Genomic DNA, 23,487 nt, shown 5'->3' with positions numbered 1-23,487 from the left:
GGGACGATTATTTATGACAACATTTAGTTAAGACCATTCAATTTAGTTCAATAATGAAGATACAAAGACTATCAAGTTTTATCAAAACCATCATCATGCTCATAGCCCAAATCACAATCATACATTTAGTAGTTCAAGGCTCTAGACTCAATTCCTATTAGAGTTTCATCAAGACTATCATCATCCTCACAACACAAATCACAATCATACATTCAACAATTCAAGACTGTAGACTCAATCCCTATTCAAGTTTCATCAAGACTATCATCATATTCACATCCCAAATCATACCTATACACATTCAATATTAGTCAAAATGTCATGAGGGTTTATAGAGTATATAGTCAAAAATCATTTGTTTAAGAACAAGTTCATAGAAAATATCAATAACGCAATATTATATAAAAATATGTTAAGTTTAAAAAAAATTCTCAAGAAACACAATAACAGGGACTCAATTTATTTGCAAATCGATCTATCACAATCATGGGGACTCAATTCATTCACAAATCGACCTATCACAATCACGGGGCATATGGAAGAACAAGGTTCAAGCTTTAGTTTAGCCTTACATACCTGGAATGAAGACAGGACAATTAATTTTGCAAGATATTGCTTGAATCTTTTGAACCCTAGCCTCTTCTCCATTCCTTAGCCCTAGCTCTTAACTTAAATTAGCGTAAAAGACTTAGTAATGCGTTTAGAAATTCTTTTAAGGTCGAAAATGACCTATATCAGTCGTGGGGTAAGCATAGGAGGGGTGGGGAAAAGTATGAAATGTCCCTCTTTAAAAATAACTTCGTGCAAAAAAATTGGCATGTGGGGGACCAAGTCCGCGCCGCGGACTAGTTCCCTCATAGTGCAATTTTTTTTTGAAATTTTGTCGATCGAATTCTAACCCCATAGAAAATAACTAGAATAGAATTAAGTCCAATCTGCGGTAGTTCCGCGATGCGGACCTGTTGCCTCTTCTCTGTTTTTGTCGCTTCACTCTGAAAATTTATCTTTTAATCCGATTGGCCTAAAGTTCATCCAAGATCATTTTTTCATTAAATTTTTCACCTTGATCAATATTCCGACTTTGGATTGACTGAAAAAGTTATGGAAGATGCATTAAACAAGCAATCTCTCATCTACAGGTACTTTGGTAATTTTACCGGGTATAACAATAAGTTGCTTCATTTTTTATACATAATTCTGTAATAAACGTGATATGTAAAATAAATTTGTGACAAATCATTTTTTCCACAAGGAATCGTGATGTCTTTCAGGAATTGTGGGTCTTTTTATTGGCTCTTATTTGTGGTGCACATATCACGCCATTAGAGTGGAGTATTGACACCTCCAAAATTGACACATATTTGAACACAAAGAAAATTCATGGGAATTCATACATAAAAATAATTAAACTAAATAAGGTAGAAGTTTTATTTTTAAGAATGAATAACTAAATCTTTACCAAAAAAATATATATGAAAAGCTAAGTAAAAGGGTATTTTTGTAAATAAACAATTTAGTTTGTGAAATTTTTTAAAATGTCATATTTAATATAAGAAATTTCGAATTGTAACAATAATTTCTAACTTTGAGGTTGTAGCAATAAAATTTTTCAAGTTATAACATATTTGAAAATAATATGCATTAATTAAAGTATTAAAAAAATAAAAAATATATAATTAATAAAAAAAAGAATAAAAAGGGGCATTTTTTTTAGTTACGTACTATAAAAGTTGAGATTACCATCAATCCTCAAAATGAAAAGCCTTAATTTTCTCAATCATTTGATTTGTTGTAACAGTAAAATGAATTTACTATCCTTAAATTATGCGATTAGTTTATGCGGTTAGATATACTCATATCTTATTTTTTAAAAAAAAAATTTGAAACTCTTTAATCTCCTTCTTTCTTATCAATTTAGACGTTTTTTGTGTGGATTTTACAATCGAATACAGTTGGTATTCAAATGGAAAGTGAAAGATTGATGTCGATATTAGTGAAACACAGTGATAGGTGGAATTGTTCAGATTGGTTATCCATTCATTTTTTTCTCTATTTTTTCAGAAACTCTGTCATCTCAATTTTCTTATAGATTCAAACGAGTCATTGTTTAATGTAATTTTTAATAAATAGTTTCGTTTTTATAATGCGATTCTGTGGTCAGGCCCTTCTCTAGACTCTGCGCATAGCGGGAGCTTTATTGCACCGAGCTGCCCTTTTAATGCGATTCTGTGGTAAAACATGTTTTTGATATGAAATTCTTTCGTTTTAAATTATACTGAGATTCCATATTTATTATCGTGTATATAAAATTGGTGTTAAATCTATATAAGTTTCAATACTTAAAAGCAAATTTTAATATATTTTTTTTTGGAAATTTGTCTGTTCAAGTTGGTAAAAGTAAATTCATTTGTGGGTAGATGATCATTTTGAGTCGTATGAATATTGTATAATTTGGCTACATATGACATGTTTTTAATGTGTATTAAATTGGACTGAAAGTAATAAATAGTGTATGAATATTATATGAATTTTGTATAATAATTATGTACGTCATTACAATTGTATGAAATACAGATATGTGATTTTTTTAATATATATTTTTATTTTTTTAAAGTTTTGAAAAATCATAAGTATGAGTACATGATCAGTTAGAGTTGTATGAAATTTATATAATTTGGATGTAATTGATTTTGTGTGAATTTGGAATGAAGTTTGTATAATTGATTTTTTTTGTCCTTTTAAAACTGGTAAGAAAATTTCACGTGTGAGTGCCTGATAATTTAGAGTTGTATTAAATTTGTATTGCTTAGTAATGTGTTGTCACGATCCAACCCCGTAGGCCGTAACGGGTGTCCGAACTGGACATACACGTATACCCCTGCCAACTATACATAACCCGTCTCCTGTTTATACTCAAAATGCATCAACAGGTAAGAAAACATACAAGACGACGAGGTTGTAGTAATGTATAAGGTTGTTCCATAACACGCATATACGCGAGCCGACAAGGCCGCCACGACACAGGGAACGCCCCAAATCATAAGTCACATCAGTACATATTCAATTCATATACCACTCATATACAACTCACGTACACATACAACCCACATACGTACAACCCACATACGTATCCACAGACCTCTCAGAGTAAAAAAAATAGTAACATAAGGCGAGACAGGGCCCCCGCCGTACCCGTGATCAAAACAAATATATACAATAAGGTTTAGTACCCAAAATTAGGCTCCAGCACAATGGAGCACTTCCGGACCACTGAGTGGGACTTCTATGCCGGCGGATCCCCAAACTGTATATCTGTACCTGCGGGCATGAACGCAGCCCCCCGAAGAAAGGGGGTCAGTACGATATATGTACTGAGTATGTAAAACATAATATAGCATAACATAGCTGGAAACATATCTGAAACAGACAAACAGAGAATAAAATGTCATATAAGGAACCTGTACTTGAATCCTGGGAATCATAAACATGCATGCTGAAATTATACAATATAGCCGGCCCTTTCAGGGAACCGGTGAAGCATACCTATAGGACCATCATAGGTTCGGCGTCATCACCACCTTATTACATCACATCATCATATATATACATATGTACACGGCCCTCTAGTGAGGGACTCGGTGAACAATGCAGTGAGATTAAGCACGAATCTGTAGCTGGCCCGGGACTCGGAGAAAGATGTGTTACCATATACACGAGTAGAGTAGTGAGCAATTATATGCAGATTAAATCATTATTGGAGACTCGGCCGTATAAGAAGAATAAGCTAGCGTCTGAGGATCAGAGTAGTAATGTGATCACCTCACGTGTCTTCTAGTTGCCATTCGGGGTTACATCAATTAGAATCTCAGGGATCCTAGACATGTACTAAAGTAATACTAGCCACTTATGAAATCGGAAGCACTTTTCATCCTATAGTCTTTAAGACTAGGAGTCTGTACATTCATTACTTTCTTAACATATAGAAAGTTCTAGGAAAGTAGTTCATCATCCAGAAGTGAATAAGAGACACTTAGAAGTGAAATTATTTCATAGATCATATCACCTTTTACTTGCCTCTAAGACATGCCAAAAGAAGAGTATTAACAACCTAGGTAACACGAAAGCAATACGAATATTAACAACCTTAGACTTTTCAGCGCCTTAGGTTACACACGAGTATTCATAGAACTCATCCACTCGCTCGCATTCTCGACTAGTTCCTTAACTAGTTAAGAAGTTAATGGAAATCAGACAGCACCGCCTCTATAATATGCCCTATCCGAATCTCCAATTACGTCCTTAATACCTACAGCCAACCAACAACATAACCAGCAGCTCATATATATATATATATATATATATATATAATATGGCAACATTACGCAATATAAACTCCAAACGACTCGCTCGAAACTACGATACCAAAATAAGGTTTCTAGTTTTCATTTTGCAAAACCTTTAACCGTACGAAGCGGGGGTCGTGTGGCTGCAACTAGCAGCTCCCCCAACTCTTTTAGAACCCATTTATGCCCTGACACACACAACACAACCAGCAGCCGCCTCCAAACACACAACGCCTCACTTCAGCTATAATTTAACTACGACAACTTCAATTTAGGTTGTTTCTTTCGCTGAGCATATCCACAATTTTTTTATACTTTCAGCAGTATACAAGGTACATAATACACTCAAAAACAACCCCATAAAGTCCAAATTTAAAGAAGAAACCTTACCTTATTCGAAATTGACCAAAACTAGCCAAAATTGTGCTTCGAAAACCTCTTTAGCGTGCTGAAAGTTACGGACTGCTTGCAACTCGTTCTTGCTGCTCCAAAATGGATTTTTATGTTATTAAACACCTCTATACCACCATAGGATACCTTAAATAACTAATTTACGGAGTGAAATCGAAACATACCTACTTTTTTCCTCCCAAATTCGAGCTCTCTCTCTAGCTCAAGGTTTCTTTTTCTTCTTCTCTCTTCTTGAACTCTCTTAAAGAAAATGACCTATGGGATGAGGATGAGGGAAATAAGTCATAAAACATATATGTAGGCCACTTAATTATTGAGCTAACTTTTCAAGACTTAGGCCTTTTCTTGTGTTGGGCCTCAATTCTTCTATTACTATTATTATTATGTCATTTTCATGTCACTTTAAGGCCACTTATGTTCACATAGTACATATTTTATGTCAACTATATGACAACTACAAAATTCATATTAATTTCATGCCAAATTAAAAAAAAATATCAATCTTAATTAAATTTAACCCAATTTGAATTAATATAAAACACAGAAAAAGTACTTTTATGCATAACCACATCAATTTCATACAAGTAAATACAATTTTATGATGATTATGCATCATAGCATATAAATTTCATATCAATTTACATTATAGATCTGATATCTTGCAAAATTATGTCATTTTTATGCCATTTATGTTCATAGAGTACAAATTCAAGCCAACTATATGACAACTACAAAATTCATACCAATTTCATATCAAATGCAAAAAAAATATCAAACTTATTCAAATTTCAACCCAACTATTTATACATTGTACCAATTTTCTGATTTAATCAAAAAATGGATAAATATAAAACACAAAACATGTAAGTGTATGTCAATTTCATTCTTATTATTCATCATAGCATATTAAATTCATATCAAAATAGTACAAAGTGTAAAGAAAATCAAAATCTTATCACATTATATCAATTATAATAACACACTGCATACCAATTTGTTATAACTACAAAATTCATACTAATTTCAATCCAACACACTTATACATTATACCAAAAGTCAGATTTGAACCAAGTTAAGTCCACTACAAAATACATTAACAAAAAGTCTATACATATTTATACACAGGAATATGAAAAATAAAATATCATTTTCATGCCAATAAATACGTTTCAACTAAAAACATACATTATATCAATTATCAAATTCATATCAATTTCATAGTAATTTTATACTAGCTTCGAAACAGGGTGTTCACACAAAAATTAAATTAAACTATGTAAAATTATTTATTGACAAAAATATCTTGATAACAGTCTTGATCTTTATTGATTTGGGGATTTTTGAATCCCCTTTCAGACTTGAACCAGGTCCTCTTTGGAGGGTTTAGAGGTCTCACCCCTAAGAACTGACTGTTGCCTTTGGGGTTGTTTTTCATTAACAAAATCATAATTTGATTCCGAATATCCATTGGAAGGAGATTCTGCCATTTTTTCCTTTCTTTTTTACCTCTTGGCCATGATTTTTTATTTTTTTTGATGAGCTTTGTTTCTTCTTGAGTGTGTGTTTCTTCTTGTTTTTTGTTGGGATTTATTCCTCTTCAAATTACTTACATTCTTCCCCGCGGATGTGACATTCATCTTCACCGGTGTGTTGGTGTTTCGGTTAAATATTAAAATTTGGCAGCTGAACTCTACATCAACTTCATCCTCTAAACACTCAGAGACTCTTTTAAAGTGTATGAGCAGATTTTTGATTTTTCTTCATGGTGCAAAAATTTCTTCTTAAAATCGTGAATGAACAGAAGAAATTGTGGAGAAAAAGATTGAATTTTTGTCTGACTGATGTTGAAAGGAATTAAAGAAAGAGAAAGGAAGGAGAAAGTGACGAGGGTGGGTGTAGAAGAAATGTGAGGGGGGGCAGGGGATGTGGTTGGGTTGCGTGTATCAGTAAAAAAAGTAAAGAAATCCCTAGATTGTAGTTACAGAATAATTAATGCGCCGTAATCCGTTAATTTTTTAATATGTAAAAAATATTATGAAAGTGGATTGTCCACTTATCATAATATTCTATATTAGTGGGGCCCACTCAAAGTGGGCAACTAACCCACTTGTTTTTCTTCATCTTTGATGGCTATAAAATGCCATCAAATTGGCACAAATTGATCATCCGAAAAAAGAAAAAATACATACTGCAATCACTCTCTTCTGTTTTATTTTTCTTACTCTATCCGTCTAATTAATTGTTAAGGTAGTATATTCATAACACGTTATCAGCACGAGGCTCCGGCTAATTTTTCAAGGTAACAAAAAGTGGTAAGAGTTTTATTTAAATTTATTTTCATAAAATGGCAAATATTTCAAAAATTGAATTTGTTGCTTTGGATATCTCTGGAAAAGATTACTCTTCATGGGCACTAGATGCCGAAATTCATCTTGAATCGATGGGTCTGGCAGACACCATCAAAGATGATAACACGGCATCTAGTCAAGACCGTGCAAAAGCTATGATTTTCCTCCGCCACCATCTTGACGAGGGTCTTAAATTACAATATCTTACATTAAAAGATCCCTTGAAATTGTGGAAAAATTTAAAAGAAAGGTATGACCACCTGAAGTTGGTCATGCTTCCACAAGCACGTTATGACTGGTTAAATCTGAGATTGATGGACTTTAAAAATATAACTGAATATAATTCTGCTTTATTTAGAATTATAGCTCAGTTAACTTTATGCGGAGATGAAATCACGGAACAAGATAAACTTGAAAAAACATACTCCACATTTCCACCCGCGAATATGCTCCTGCAGCAGCAATATCGCGAAAAAGGCTTTACAAAATATTCTGAATTATTATCTCACTTACTTATTGCTGAACGCCATAATGAATTATTAATGAAAAATCATGATAGTCGGCCCGTTGGTTCTTTGCCACTCCCTGAAGTGAATCAGGCAAATTATAACCAACGAGAAAGAGGCCATGGCCCCAGTCGTGGTCGTGGTCGTGGCCGTAGTCAAAGAAGAATTTTTAATCATGATGCTCGGCTGGTACCGAGAAATAACCAGCAATATAAAAGGCAGGGTAAAAAGCCAGAAGCTTTACCGAAGAATAATTCAGAAACAATATATCATAGATGTGGAGGTGTGGGGCACTGGTCGCGGATTTGCCGGTCGTCAAAACGCTTGGTTCAGCTATATCAGGCATCGTTAAAAAGGGCAGAAAATAATCCAGAGACAAATTTTATCTCTGAGGACAATATTGAGCCCATGCATCTAGATGTAGCTGATTTCTTTAATTTTCCAGAAGTAAATATGAATGTTGATAAGCCCGATAATATTTAAATAATTCTCTTTGTTGTTGTATGTATTAAATATTATGTTTGTATTTTTCTAGCTCAATGTAATGAAATAAAACTTTGTATAATAAATTATGTATTAATTATAATATTTACTTTCTTTCTTTGTGAAGAAAATATGGAAATGCCTCAAATCTTGTTTGGATCAATGATAAATCACGAAGATATTTGTGTAATTGATAGTGGAACAACCCATACTATATTTAAAGACGAGAAATATTTTTCCAATTTACTTAGAAGAAAAGCTAATGTTACTACAATTTCTGCTAATTCAAAAATGATAGAAGGCTCCGGAAGAGCTACTATAAATTCTACCTAAGGGGACAAAAATTGTTATAGAAGATGCACTATTTTCTTCTAAATCCCCAAGAAACTTGTTAAGTTTTAAAGATATTCGCAGAAATGGATATCATGTTGAGACATTAAATAAAATGAATATTGAATATCTTGGTATAACCAAGAGTGTCTCAGGCCAGAAATATATTTTGGAAAAATTACCAATTCTGTCATCTGGCCTATATTATGCAAAAATTAGTGCAATTGAAGCAAATATGATCGTAAACCAGAAGTTTACTGATCCAAATATATTTGTGCTATGGCATGATCGAATAGGTCATCCTGGATCAATAATGATGAGACGAATTCTTGAAAATTCAACTGGACATCCGTTAAAAAACCAGAAGATTCTTACAAATGATGAATTTTCATGTGCTGCTTGTTATCAAGGCAAATTAATTGCCAGGCCATCGACCCTGAAGGTTGGCATCGAATCTCCTGGATTTTTAGAGCGTATACATGGAGATATATGTGGACCTATTCATCCACCAAGTGGATTGTTTAGATATTTTATGGTTCTAATAGATGCATCATCTAGATGGTCTCATGTGTGCCTGTTATCATCTCGCAACCTGGCGTTTGCGAAGTTGTTAGCACAAATAATAAGATTGAGAGCGCAATTCCCAGATTATCCAATTAAGGCCATTCGCCTTGATAATGCTGGAGAATTTACATCCCAAGCATTTAATGATTATTGCTTATCAATTGGGATAAAAATTGAACATCCTGTTGCACATGTTCATACTCAAAATGGCCTTGCAGAGTCATTTATAAAGCGCCTACAATTGATAGCAAGACCTCTACTAATGAAAACAAAATTGCCAATTACTGTTTGGGGTCATGCTATTTTACATGCAGCAGCACTTGTACGTCTAAGACCGACACATTATAATAAATACTCTCCGTCACAATTAGTATTTGGTCATGAACCAAATATAGCCCATTTAAGAATTTTTGGTTGTGCAGTATACGTGCCTGTAGCACCACCACAACGTACAAAAATGGGCCCTCAACGAAGGTTGGGCATATATGTTGGGTTTGACTCACCCTCCATAATTCGATACCTTGAACCGTTGATTGGAGATTTATTCACTGCACGATTTGCAGATTATCGGTTTGATGAAACAATTTTCCCGCCATTAGGGGGAGAGAAAAAGGAACCCGAAAAAGAAAAAGAAATTGCGTGGAAAGTTTCATCACTATCACATTTTGATCCACGCACCCGCACATGTGAGCAGGAGGTCCAGAAGATCATCCACTTACAGAAAATAGCAAATCAAATGCCAGATGCATTTACTGATTTGAAACGGATAACTAAGTCACATATCCCTGCAGTGAATGTACCTATCCGAATTGATGTCCCAAAAGGACCATCTACAAGTATCATAGCTTCTGAATCTCAAACACGCCAGAAGCGTGGTAGACCGTTGGGTTCAAAGGATAAAAATCCTAGAAAAAGAAGCGTAAGAAATAATAAAGATGATACTACAATAGAACCTCCTAAAGAAGGCCAAGATTTGAGTAATCTTGATATTCCTGAAGAAATCAGTGAACCCGAGACTCAAGTGAATGAAGAAATTTCAATAAGTTCTTTCGGTGATGAGATAAAGTTAGATCGATCTAAAATTACGGTTGATAATGTTTTTGCATATAATATTGCAATTAACCTTATGCAAGATAGTGAAAGTCTTGAACCTAAATCTGTCGAAGATTGTCGACGTAGATGTGATTGGCCAGAATGGCAAAAGGCAATTCAATCAGAATTAGACTCACTTGCTAAACGTGAGGTTTTTGGACCTGTAGTCCAAACCCCTGAAGGTGTAAAACCAGTTGGCTATAAATGGGTTTTTGTTAGAAAACGAAATGAGAGAAATGAAATTGTAAGATATAAGGCACGCCTTGTTGCACAAGGATTCTCTCAAAGACCCGGAGTCAACTATGAAGAAACATATTCACCGGTTATGAATGGAATAACATTTCGATATCTCATCAGTTTAGCTGTACATAAAAATCTTGAAATACACCTAATGGATGTGGTTGCAGCTTACCTTTATGGTTCACTTGATAATGAAATTTACATGAAAATCCCAGAAGGATTAAAATTGCCTGAAACATGCAAAAAGTCTCGGGAAGTATACTCAATAAAACTCCAAATATCATTATATGGTCTAAAACAATCAGGGCGTATGTGGTATAATCGCCTCAGTGAGTACTTGATAAATGAAGGCTATATAAATGATTTCATTTGTCCATGTGTTTTTATTAAGAAAATGGAATCAGAGTTTGTTATACTCGCCGTTTATGTTGATGACATAAATCTCATTGGAACCCCTGAAGAGGTCCAAAAGGCAATTGAATATCTAAAGAAAGAATTTGAAATGAAAGACCTTGGAAAGACAAAACTTTGTCTAGGTCTGCAAATTGAACATTTAGCAGACGGAGTTTTTGTCCATCAATCTGCCTACACTGAGAAAATCTTAAAAAGATTTTACATGGACAAAGCACATCCATTAAGTACTCCAATGATTGTTCGATCACTTGAAGTGGAAAAAGATCAATTTCGACCTCCAGAAAAGGATGAAGAAATTCTTGGTCCTGAAGTACCATATCTCAGTGCTATTGGTGCACTTATGTATCTTGCTAATGCAACTAGACCTGACATAACATTTTCTGTTAATTTGCTAGCAAGGTATAGTTCATCCCCAACGCGAAGGCATTGGAACGGTATCAAACATATTTTGCGATACCTGAAGGGTACTATTGATATGGGTTTGTTTTATACTAACAAAGGTTACGCAGACCTTATTGGTTATGCAGATGCAGGTTATTTATCAGACCCACATAAAGCTCGATCTCAGACAGGTTATCTGTTTACACACGGAGGGACTGCTATATCATGGCGATCTACAAAACAGTCCATTGTTGCTACTTCTTCAAATCATGCTGAAATAATAGCAATTCATGAAGCAAGTAGAGAATGTGTGTGGTTGAGATCGATGATACAGTTCATCAAAGAAAGATGTGGTCTGGAAAATAATGTTAAAGTACCCACAATTATATTCGAAGACAATGCCGCGTGTATAGCTCAATTGAAAGGTGGCTTCATAAAAGGAGACAGAACGAAACACATTTCACCAAAATTATTCTTCACACATGATCTTCAGAAGAACGGTGAAATTGATGTACAACAAGTTCGTTCAAGTGATAATCTTGCAGATTTATTCACAAAGGCATTACCAACATCAACTTTTGAGAAGCTAAGGCATAAGGTTGGAATGCGCCGTCTCCAAAATATCAAATGAAGTTTTCATCAGGGGGAGTAAAATACGCGCTGCACTCTTTTTCCCTTAACCAAGGTTTTGTCCCACTGGGTTTTCCTGGTAAGGTTTTTAATGAGGCAGCAATCAAGGCGTATTACCAGATATGTAGACACAAGCTTTATGGATATTCATGATAAATATGTATATTATGTTTTGTAAAATTTTATTTTACACGTGGACATCCAAGGGGGAGTATTATGAAAGTGGATTGTCCACTTATCATAATATTCTATATTAGTGGGGCCCACTCAAAGTGGGCAACTAACCCACTTGTTTTTCTTCATCTTTGATGGCTATAAAATGCCATCAAATTGGCACAAATTGATCATCCGAAGAAAGAAAAAATACATACTGCAATCACTCTCTTCTGTTTTATTTTTCTTACTCTATCCGTCTAATTAATTGTTAAGGTAGTATATTCATAACAAAAAACAATTAATTTAAAGAAATTAAATAGGGATTCATTTAAACTAATTTTAAATAAATATAAATATGTTAAGATTGGTAAATAAAATGTTATAAGTGGTAAATATAAATATATATATATATGGTGTGATTTTTTCTTTATTTTTAGAAAGTATATAAAGGATATTGTTTTTAGTACAACATATCAAATAATTAATAAAAAATAATGTCAGAATAACTAATTTCAGCATAACTTGCATTCCCACCAAACGACTCCTAAGAGTTTATAATTTAAACTTTAAAAAAAGTCTAATTTATTAAGTTATATTTTTTAAAAGAAATATTAAATAAGTTATATATTTTTTTAAAAAAATCAGTTATAAACAATCAAGTTTTAATTTAATTAAAATTATTAAAAATTAAAAGAACTTGAGATTTCGGTCCGATATCAGTCCAGTACATACCGAACCAGGACGGCCGTTCCTACAATTACCGATAAGTCCAATTGGTTGACGGTCCCGATCCGATTGTATTGATTTTGATGCCGCTGCCAGACTTAGTACCACTTGTCTTGCAGAGAAGCACATAGACTAATTAACTACGTTGACACATTTATTTTGGTGGAGAAAAAAAAAATCCTTTGGAAGACGACAAGTCTTTTGACTATTCTCTGTATCTGTATCTTTACTAAAATTGATATACAGAAGTACATAGACTAATTAACTACTTTGACACATTTATTTTGGAGTTGCGAAAAAAAATAATTCCTTTGGAAGACGATCAGTCTTTTCACTATTCTCTGTATCTGTATCTTTACTAAAATTGATATACAGAGTACATAGACTAATTAACTACTTTGACACATTTATTTTGGAGTTGAGAAAAAAAATAATTCCTTTGGAAGACGATCAGTCTTTTCACTATTCTCTGTATCTGTATCTTTACTAAAATTGATATACAGAAGTACATAGACTAATTAACTACTTTGACACATTTATTTTGGAGTTGAGAAAAAAAATAATTCCTTTGGAAGACGACCAGTCTTTTGACTATTCTCTGTATCTGTATCTTTACAAAAAAATATTAACGTGGGTTGTGGTGTAGTGGTGAAATAACTTCACTTTTAACTAGAGATTTTGATTTTGAGTTCTGAGAATAGAAAAAATCATGTTGGAAGCGTCACCCTCGAATTGACCATATAGTGTGTGATTCAGATTTAATCGAAGCTCCACGGACTATTAACATCGAATGAAAAAAAAATCTTTACTAAAATGGATTTCAGCGGCAAAATCTTCATCATGTGTGTTGTCTTTTTCGAATAATCAATTCTGAAATAAATTCAAGTGTTGATTTTAATTTTTTACATATTTTTATTTAAAATGTAATGTTATCATGTTGTTAAAAAAATACCGAAAGTTATATTTCTTTCTTAATTAAAACGATTATGAAGTTTGACTAATCAAAATTAGATGACTTTTGATAATACAAAACAAAAACAAATGAGTTTAATGATCAAAATAATTATATTATAGGTTGTATGTGTGAGTGCTGAGATATTCAAACTGAATTACTGATTTGATACCCTGTACAGTAAAAGATGCTCTTTCCATAAGACTGGCACATCTTTTGTAAATAATTTCGATGTTGTTACCTAAGGTTTTGATTGATATTCCACTCAATATATTATTTGTCAATCAACATACATGGAGGGGTCAAAACCAAACCCCTGCGTAGCAGAAACAAAATGTTGATTATAGTATTAGACATATTTGTCCCTATAAGCATAGGATGATAACCCGATAATTTAAAGATAGATGAGATGGGAACGAAAGTTAAATTTATCTTGTGTTGCATGTGGACAAACAAATTAAACCATCTCAAACATTCTCATTTCGTCCTTTTTTTTTTTGCATGTAAATGGGGCTATATATTTAGCGTGTTTTTTCTACTTAAGCATATATATATATATATCGACTATAAATTGAATAAATTAAAATGGCAAGTAGTTCAAGCCGCAGCACTAGTAGTGATCGAACGGAGGAAGAATGGATGGCTCTGCAACGTGAAGAAGTAGCGGAGCTTGAACAAGCTGCAACTCAGGCAAGAAACGGCCAAAAAGATGATCGACAGCTCACCCAACTCATTCAAAAAACCGTACAAAATTTTCAAGATTATGCTAACCAACGTAGCCGCCAAGCCCGTATCCACGTGTCACCGTTCTTTGGGCCCACGTCAGCTACCCCGTTGGAGAACTCGGTTAAATGGATCGGTGGCTGCAGACCCGGTGCTTACATACGTTTCTTGTACGCGCTCTCCGGCTTAGATATCGAATCTCATTTAACCGAGTTTCTTCAAGGGAAAAAGGTCGGTGACCTCGGTGAGCTGACATCGAAACAAATGAACATGATCGATGCGTTGCAAGCCAGGACGATTAAGGAAGAGGATAAACTTTCATCAAAATTGGCTAGCTTGCAAGAGAACATAGTGGACCAGCCGATCGCCAGCAAAATCAAGAATGAGTGTGGGAATGTAGATGAAGCTTTAGATGAACATAGCCGATGCATGGCGGGTGTAATGGAAGAAGCTGATGAGCTGAGGATCAAAACATTGAAGGAAGTTGTACAGACTATACTTAAACCGCTTCAAGCCGTCGAATACTTAGCCGCTGCCAAGAGGATGAAGCATTGTTTTAAAATATGGGGCAAGAATTGGGGAGAAAGACCATTAAACTAAAATGTTCCTATTTGAGAGTAGCTTCAGGTAATAAATAGGGGAGACACGAAGGTTTAAAGTGTTAAATATTTTATTTTTGATTTTTTTTTTAATCAATTGGGCAATGTAGAAAATGAATTTTGCCCTAAATGGTGTAAGGTGGTGTTTATACTCATTACTTCATCAATAAAATAATAAAATTTATCAAAAAAAAGGCTGATTAGTTGACTAGTTGAGTTTCTTTAATTTTTCTGACGTGTTAAAGTTTTAGTAAATATTCGTTATCAAAGTTATGTATCTTTCTTTTATCTTTTAAAAATCATCTAATTTACCTTATTAATTTTCATGGTCATTTGAATCAAAAAAATAAATCGATATTTATTTATTAATAACATCGTGCCGATTGTAATTTATTTATTTTTTTAAAAAAAAATATGCTTAAAAATTAAAATTAATACGTAAATTTATTTAGAACTCAACTAATCCTAAATATATATTTTTCCTGAGGATGCACGATTGAATAGACGTAGCCTCTTAAATTTCTAGTTTGTCGTAGAAAGTCACATGAACAAAATAAGTTACGACTTCTGAAAGGAAAAATAAGATAAAAGTGAATTTGATATTCAACTATGACAAATTAAATTGAGTGATCATTTCAACAAATAACTTCAATTATTACCATAACATTCCTCAAAAATGTCTTCCTTACGATCTCGACACTAAAGTAGTTCCTTCTAGGTACACCATAGGAAAATAAGTAGAACTGGAGAATTCTAGAAGAACCTAAAAGTTAGAAACTTATATTAACAAATTTAAAAGAAAAAATTAGAAATATCTAGCTTTTATTTGATGAATTAGTTAGTTTTTTTTATCGGAAAATTAAAAACATATGTAGAATTGTGAAAACAGAATATTCACTAAATTTTACATAATCAAATTTAAATTGCGAAGCCATTTAAATTTATATAAAATAGAATAAATAAACACATACTCGTATATTTCTAAGTGTATTGTATCACATAAAATATGTACATCTACTAATTCAATTTTATATAAAATGTGCGCACTCAAAATTAAAATTCATAATCACCTGTTGAAATCAAGTTAAATTATCAGATTTATATATTCAGCCAAAAAGAAAATGAGGGAAGAGAAGGAAAGGAAGAAAATGAAAGTAGAAAAAGGAGTGAGTAACTAAGTTGTATAATATATAACCCTTAGACACTGAAGAATACCCCATGTAAACTGCAGGCACAGCTCTTGCTTCAAACTTATCACCTGAAGTCAACCTCTTAGCATAGCACAAACATCACAAAGTTCGAAGATGATTAATAGAACCTCTGTGACCATGAAATACCTCAAATGGTGTTTTGCCTTTTAAGGCAACTAAAGGTAATCTATTCATCATGTAAACAGCCCCAAAAACAAAATGTCCCCAGAAATTCAAAGGAAGAGCTCCTTGAAATTTGATTGCCCTGGCCAACTCCAAAATGTATCTATGCTTTCTCTCAACAACTCTATTCTGTTGAGAAGTGTAAACACAATTTTTTTGATGCACTATACCATTATCCAAAAATAATTGTGCACATTCGAAATTAACAAACTCAGATCCATTATCTGACCTGAATATCTTAATGGTCCTATTGAACTGAGTTTGGATCAGCTATATAAAATTTCGAAGCACTACTATAACATCACTTTTAAGTTTGAGCATGTATATCCAGGTCATAAGTGAATGATCATCAACAACAGTCAAAAACAATTTATATCCATCAATAGTTTAAACATGAAAAGGACCCCATACATCTAAATGCATCAAATCAAAAACAGTAGAAGACTTGATGTCACTAACAGGAAAAGACATTCTAGTATGTTTAGCAAGAGGACACAATTCACACTTATCTAAAACTTATTTGCAATATGATCAATATGTAGTAGTTTCTACATTGCACCAATAGAGGCATGGCCCATCCTTCTGTGCCACAACATAACATCTATTGTATTCTTTGTAGCAATCAATCCTCTGATCGGCTACTGCTTATCTTGTTGTCCTTTTGTTCTGTGCTTCAACAAATAAAGACCTTTCTTTTCTCTACCAATCTCCAATACCTTCCCACTTGAGAGGTCCTGGAATATGCAAAACTCAGAAAAATAATTGACTGAACAACACAACTCCCTGGTTATCTTGGCTATTGACAATAGGTTATACCTAAAGTCAGGTATATATAACACATTACTTATATTCTGGTCATCAATTATTTTTCAACTACCAGTGTGAGTTACATTTACTCCTTCACCATTAGGTAGATGAACCTGTTTATCACTAACAACAGTATGTTCTTCTTGCAACAATTATTAGATGTCATATGATTTGTAGCTCCACAGTCTACTATCCAATCCTCTCTTTTATCTTTTACACAAGATGTCGAAACAATACCTGATTCCTCATTTACAGTCACATTGGATCCAAGAATGTTACCTTCCATACTTGGAGGTGATTCTGCAATTGTCAATTTTCCCATGCTTGCTGAGGAGGTTTCCCCTTGTTGCTCTTTGTCCAAAAATTATATCAATCGATTGCAGTAATAAGGATCTTCTATCAACTTCATCAACTGATTGTAATTACCCGAGATTTGTGAGGTTAAGCTACTCCTTTGTAAACCTCATTGTCAAGTGTTTTGCCTCTGGTTCCTTCTGACAATTTAGAAACCTCTTCCTTCACATTATATGCTCTTCCTCTAGGTTTTTCTTTTTTTACTTGGTATCCATTGTTTCTAGGATCTCCATCACGTGTATAAGGAGTGTCAGTATTACCTAATTTCCTTTTAAATTTGTAATCTAAAGGATAACCATGCAACCTATAGGAATCTATCTTTAAATGATCTTTCAACTTGCAATAATCACATTGCACATCCATGTTCTTCTTGAATCTATTGAAATTTCCTTTTCGATTTGTCATGAGAGCTGTTATTTTCTCAGTCATAGATGGTCCAGTCACATTGGCTATAACTCTTTGACTTTCTCGTTCAATCATCATAGAATAAACTTGATTAATAGATAAAAGTAGAACTAACATCAAAATCTGATCCTGAGACTGTTCATATGATTCATTCAATCTCATTAAAAATTGTAGTAACTTTTGTCTCTTCATAAACTCCTCGAAATCACGTGATTTCTCGCAATTACATTCAGGAAAAGAGGCTAAGCTATCAAATTCAGCCCACAGCAAATGTAGCTTTGTAAAATACTCAAAAATGTTACTCGTACCTTGAGTTGTGATTGCAATTTCTCTGTACAGCTGGAAGATTCTTGAGTCGTCAACCTTATCAAAACGCTCTTTCAGATCATTTCATACAGAGCTTGCATCAGAAGAATACACAATTCCACTTAGTAACTCTTTTGATACGCAATTCATTATCCATGATAGGACTATCGTATTGCATCGTTCTAATAGATCTGTCAAGTTTGTACCAAAATTAGCCTTCTTTCATGTTCCATTGATGAATCCCAACTTGTTGCGTCCAAGTATGACGATTCGCATCGAATGACTCAAGAATGAGTAATTCTCAGATCCGGTTAATTGAATAGAAATTAGTACCACTCCGAAAGAGTCTGTCGTATTCAGATACAATTGATGATTATGATTAAGCTTCTCTGGCAGCTCATTATCTAGAATATCCTCCATTGCTCCTCTCACTGGTTTCGATAATTTCGATCTTCGAATAGCTCAATCTAGACCATATCAATGACCACAAGCTCTGATACCATAAAGAAAACAGAATCTGACAACGATGAACAAAACAGAAAAGGAGAAGAGGAACTAGCTATAGGAGACAATGAGCTTCTGCCATTAGAGAGAAGGTTTAGTAACTGCAATTGTAAAGATAGAGCTAGAATGTTCCTATCCTTCATTATATATACATGAGCTAATTTGTGCCTAACTTGCAAGTTGTACACTAGATATTTAACTAATTGACTAACCACTAATTAGTTACAACTAATCATTAGTTACAATAAACAAATAACAACCTTCTAACTAACTAGTCATGACACAACTCCTACTTCATCAATCCACAAGAACAAAACATAGAAAAGGAATTATTTTCTTCTTTGCATTGTCAAGATAAAAGAATAGGCTAATGTTAGTAATTTATATATTTTATGGACTCCACATATTAATATATTTGTACATAGATATGCTGTCATTAAAGAAATTCGATCTAATTAAGTATTAAAGTTTTAAGCCTTAAAAGTAAATATCTATTAATGTGGGTTTATTTTAAATAACTTAAAAAACTCATGAATCTTTTCTTAAATCTGATGAAAACTTATTGAAAAGGTACCATGTGAAAAAACACATCATAATCTTTAAATAGATATGATCTCTAAATAAAAAGGACGATGGTTTTTTCTCTTCGCTCTCCATCTCAGAAAAGAACAATTAAAGAAATCAGTATTCAAGACTTAGAAGATCTTGTCTTCTTCAATCAAGTTATTGTGATGGAATAAGGTTAGTTCCATTTTCATTATTACAGATTTATATCTCTGTTTAATAAATTACTTGTGATCTTGGGTGATTCAATAAAGTTTTCTAACAATTAATTCCAGCAGTTAAAGACTTTTTTCCGAATTGAAAGTATTATAGAAGTAGTACAAATAAACAATAATACTCTGGTCGACATATTCAAGGAGTTCAATATAATCCTAATTTTATGTAATATCAACTATAGCCAAGGTTGTCACTGTCTCTCGAGATTCGATAACTTAATCACATAGTATTAGATAAAGGGACTTGAATTTTTTTTCAAATAAGCACATTGCTTATAGAATAAGGTTAAAAATTCCTAAAAAGTTGTCTCAGTGAAAGAGTTTTTCAAAATTAAAATTTATAAAATCTTGTTTAAAATCAACAATGTTCCCGAAACATTGAATGGGTTATCTATAATAATAAATGAAAAATGAATTATTGAAAAACTCTGATTGTAAAATGATTATTCATAACTTTATGTCTAAAAAAGCTAGAAAATATTAAATCTCAAATTATTCAGATTTTTTTTTTAAAACTCAGTATATGATTTCTTGATTTTGTGTAAATTCACTTATCTAAATAAGGATAAATTTGAAAAAAAATAATTAATTAATACCTTCTTAATTATATATGTGAAAATCATTTATTTTGGATTAAATATAAAAGCTAAAGCTATCATAAAATATGAATGGAAGGAAATTAAGCATTCAATAAAATTTTATTGCTCTCTTTGTTATATTTTATGAGACACATTTCTCTTTTTCAGTGAGTGTATAAAAGAAGTTGTCTCTCTCTTCTTTTTTTTAAAATGATTTAATATTTTTTTTGTGTTTTTTTAATTGTCATGTTGTGCTTTTTGAGAGTTAACTTGATTAATTTTCAAAGCTATATTAGATTATATTAATTTGATATTTTAAAATAAAAATGTAGATATTCAAAAGCTGTATGTGAATTACTATTAATTGCAATTCTTGTCATATCAATATGATGAAAAAATACATTTTAAAATATCAATCAAAGTTTATATCATCTGACTTTAAAAAAAAAGAAATTGTGACAAATAAAAAGAAACAGAATGCGTACTCCATTTGTTCACTTTTAATTGTCCATTATTTTAAAATTTGATTTTTATTTTTACTTGTCACTTTTGAAATATCAAGAAAAGAAATTTTTTTAAATATATTTTACCATTTCTCTTTTCAGTGAGTGTATAAAAGAAATTGTCTCTCTCTCTCTTTTAAAAAATTATTTGATACTCTCTTGTTCCTTTTTAATTATTATGTTGTGCTTTTTGAAAGTCAACTTGACTAATTTTTAAAGATATATTAGATTACATTAATTTGATATTTTAAAATAAAAATATAGATATTCAAAAGTTATATGTGAAGTACTATGAATTGCAATTCTTGTCATATCAATATGATGAAAAAATACATTTTAAAATGTCAATCAAAGTTTATATCATCTGACTTTAAAAACAATATGACAAGTAAAAAGAAACAAATTATAAATTCCACAAATAATTTTAGAATTTTAGCTTTTTAAAAAAAAAAATAACGTGAACGAATTATAAATTATCACGTGTAAAATATGATTTTATAAATTGAATTAAAAAAATAGTGAATTTGTTTTTGGGCGAATCACGAAAGGAAAATTTTTAATTGGAATGAATTAGTTTAGGAAGCATATATCATGTGCCAAATTCTCTAGCTCTTTAATAGTCCAAAATTATTAAATTAAAAAACAATAGGTTCATTGCTTTAGCGCCTTTATCATATATTAAATTAATATGCAATCTACGTTATTTTCATAGTGTGAATAGCTAATTACATTATTTATTATTTTTTTTGAATTATTAAAATTTTTGAATTTAGATACATCACTAAACTTCTGAATATAACATTATTATTTATGGTATAAAGCGAGAAGCATGAGTACGCGTGAATCCATACCCCTCCACTCGGATACACTCCTGGCCAAAATGCAACCCAAACCTAAACATACGAAAAAACCAACCCAAACCCCAACATATAGTTGAAATCTTGGATTGGGAATTATGTAAATTAAATTTCAGATGAACATAAGCTACGAGTTTATGAGAAGTACATTAGCTTTAATTACATTTTTCTAATTAAAAACAATCAATATAAAAAAAGGATGGATTAGATCATCGTGATTATTATTAATTAATTAACTTAAAAGGATTAAAAATGTCCTTAAATTATGTGAAATGAACAAAAATGTCTCTCGTTTATAGTTTGGTCCAAAAATGTATTTGCCGACAATACTTTGGTCCCAAAATGTTGTTGTTAATAGTTTGATTCAAAAATACCCTTATTGTTACTAAATAGGTCGAATTTCTTTTTAAACACATCTTATTCCTAATAAGAATATTATTTTTAAGAAACTCTATTCTTATTTTCTTTTAAAATTACTAACTTTAACTAATAAAAATATAAAAAATAATTTTTTTCTTCTCAATATCTTTTTATCAATTAAAATAAAATGACTTTATATACCCTTTTAATGGATAATATATGTCATATATATAAGATCATAATTCATAGTAAACTCATCATTAATTTTCATTTAGATAATAAAAAAAATAATTATAATAAAATAAGAAGTATTTTAATAATTTATTTTTTTCCAAATTAATATAGGATAAATATTTGCTAATAAAAAAAATTATTCGAAAAAAAATGTGTTCAAAAATTAAATAAATAATATATATATTTGGAAAAAAAGGTATTTTTGACCCATTAAGTAACAATAAGAGTATTTTGGGATAAAAGTATTGACAACAGAGATATTTTTGAATCAAACTATAAATGAAAGACATTTTTATTCATTTAATATAGTTTAAGGGCCTTTTTACCCTTTTCCTATTAATTAATTTGACGCATCTTAAGCTGTTAAATTTGATTTGTTGCACCTATATATTTGGCACCTTTGGAAGTGGACTAAAAAACAGTAATGTCGAGCAGGTTTAGTAGAATGAGTCAAGCAGCTTGTCATGAGTATATCCATTATTGCCTGAATAAATAAATCTATAACAAGACTGCAGATTTATTGAACTTATTAATACTAACAAAAGAAGGAAAAGGACAAACCTAAACGCATTTCAAGTTCTGGATGCGCATATCAGTTTTAGTTTGTGTTTTTTCGATAATTCATGTTTTCTAACCAAGTTTAGGACACACATGACCTTTGCTGCGGCAGAAAACATGATGGAGCAACTTGTTTCTTGTTTTGACAACACATTTTGTAGACTTTTTCTCCAAGTGGTCAATATTGGCTTAAAAACAAAGATTATATATTACTTCTTTCTTCACTTTATTTGTTGTAGTTTGCTTTTGTACAAAATTTGATAAATAAAGTGAGGTTCTTGAAATTTGATCCGGTGTGAAAAGAAAGATACCGTCAAAATTTAAATATAAGTCCTATAGTAATGATTAGATTGATTATGTTCTATAGTAAGGGTTTGGAGGTGGCCGATTAGGATAAATATTTAATTGGTAGTTAAAATGATAATTAGTTTGGTGGTCAAATTTGAAACTTTTTCCTTATCAGTGGTATTAGAACTATTTTCGTGAAATAAAAGGGAATTGACATGTGAAATAAAAAATTAGCTATTTATGATAAAAATTTAAAATATATATATATATATATATATATATATTATTTTATTCCCGTTAACTTCATTCGAATAGAAGAAATCGAGAAAATACTGTTTTGTCTTCTTAAATTCTCTTTGCTAACATTCACATTATTTGTCTTTTTAAAAAAAGAAAAATCCTTTTGCACTCTCTTTCGTCAAATCTTGGGAATGTTTGATAAGTTAGAGTACTACACTGTCAAAAATATGAATCAATAGTCGAAAAGTGTTGCAAAAAGTGAATTCCAATTATTATTTTTATTTCTTCTTAGGTTTTCAAGCATTACAATTTACAACAAACATATTACAACAGGATATACCAAGTCATTAACTTCTTGAATCAAATTCTATGGTTCTAACTTTTATCTTCGTTTAAAATTTGTCAACTTATTACTTATAGAATTATATTAACAATTCATATAA

The 23,487-nt window shown here is 31.7% G+C and overlaps 1 protein-coding gene and 1 long non-coding RNA gene across 2 annotated transcripts; one reads left to right on the top strand and one right to left on the bottom strand.

Moving 5' to 3' along the window:
• Nucleotides 1–3,015: 3,015 nt before the first annotated feature.
• Nucleotides 3,016–5,006, bottom strand: LOC129874840 (uncharacterized). Its single transcript, XR_008762969.1, has 3 exons — nucleotides 4,919–5,006; nucleotides 4,734–4,825; nucleotides 3,016–3,318 (listed from the first exon to the last, which is right to left on the bottom strand). It is a non-coding gene; the product is annotated as an uncharacterized LOC129874840 (long non-coding RNA).
• A 9,155-nt stretch (nucleotides 5,007–14,161) lies between these two features.
• On the top strand, nucleotides 14,162–14,899 carry LOC129872640 (protein DOG1-like 3). The gene has a single exon (XM_055947573.1). It carries the CDS (start codon nucleotides 14,162–14,164, stop codon nucleotides 14,897–14,899), a length of 738 nt encoding a protein of 245 aa, XP_055803548.1.
• Nucleotides 14,900–23,487: the final 8,588 nt, after the last annotated feature.

The sequence above is a fragment of the Solanum dulcamara genome, chromosome 11 (genome assembly GCF_947179165.1).
Source record: "Solanum dulcamara chromosome 11, daSolDulc1.2, whole genome shotgun sequence".
In the NCBI taxonomy this organism is placed as follows: domain Eukaryota; kingdom Viridiplantae; phylum Streptophyta; class Magnoliopsida; order Solanales; family Solanaceae; genus Solanum; species Solanum dulcamara.
This window is presented reverse-complemented; position numbering and strand designations above follow the sequence as displayed.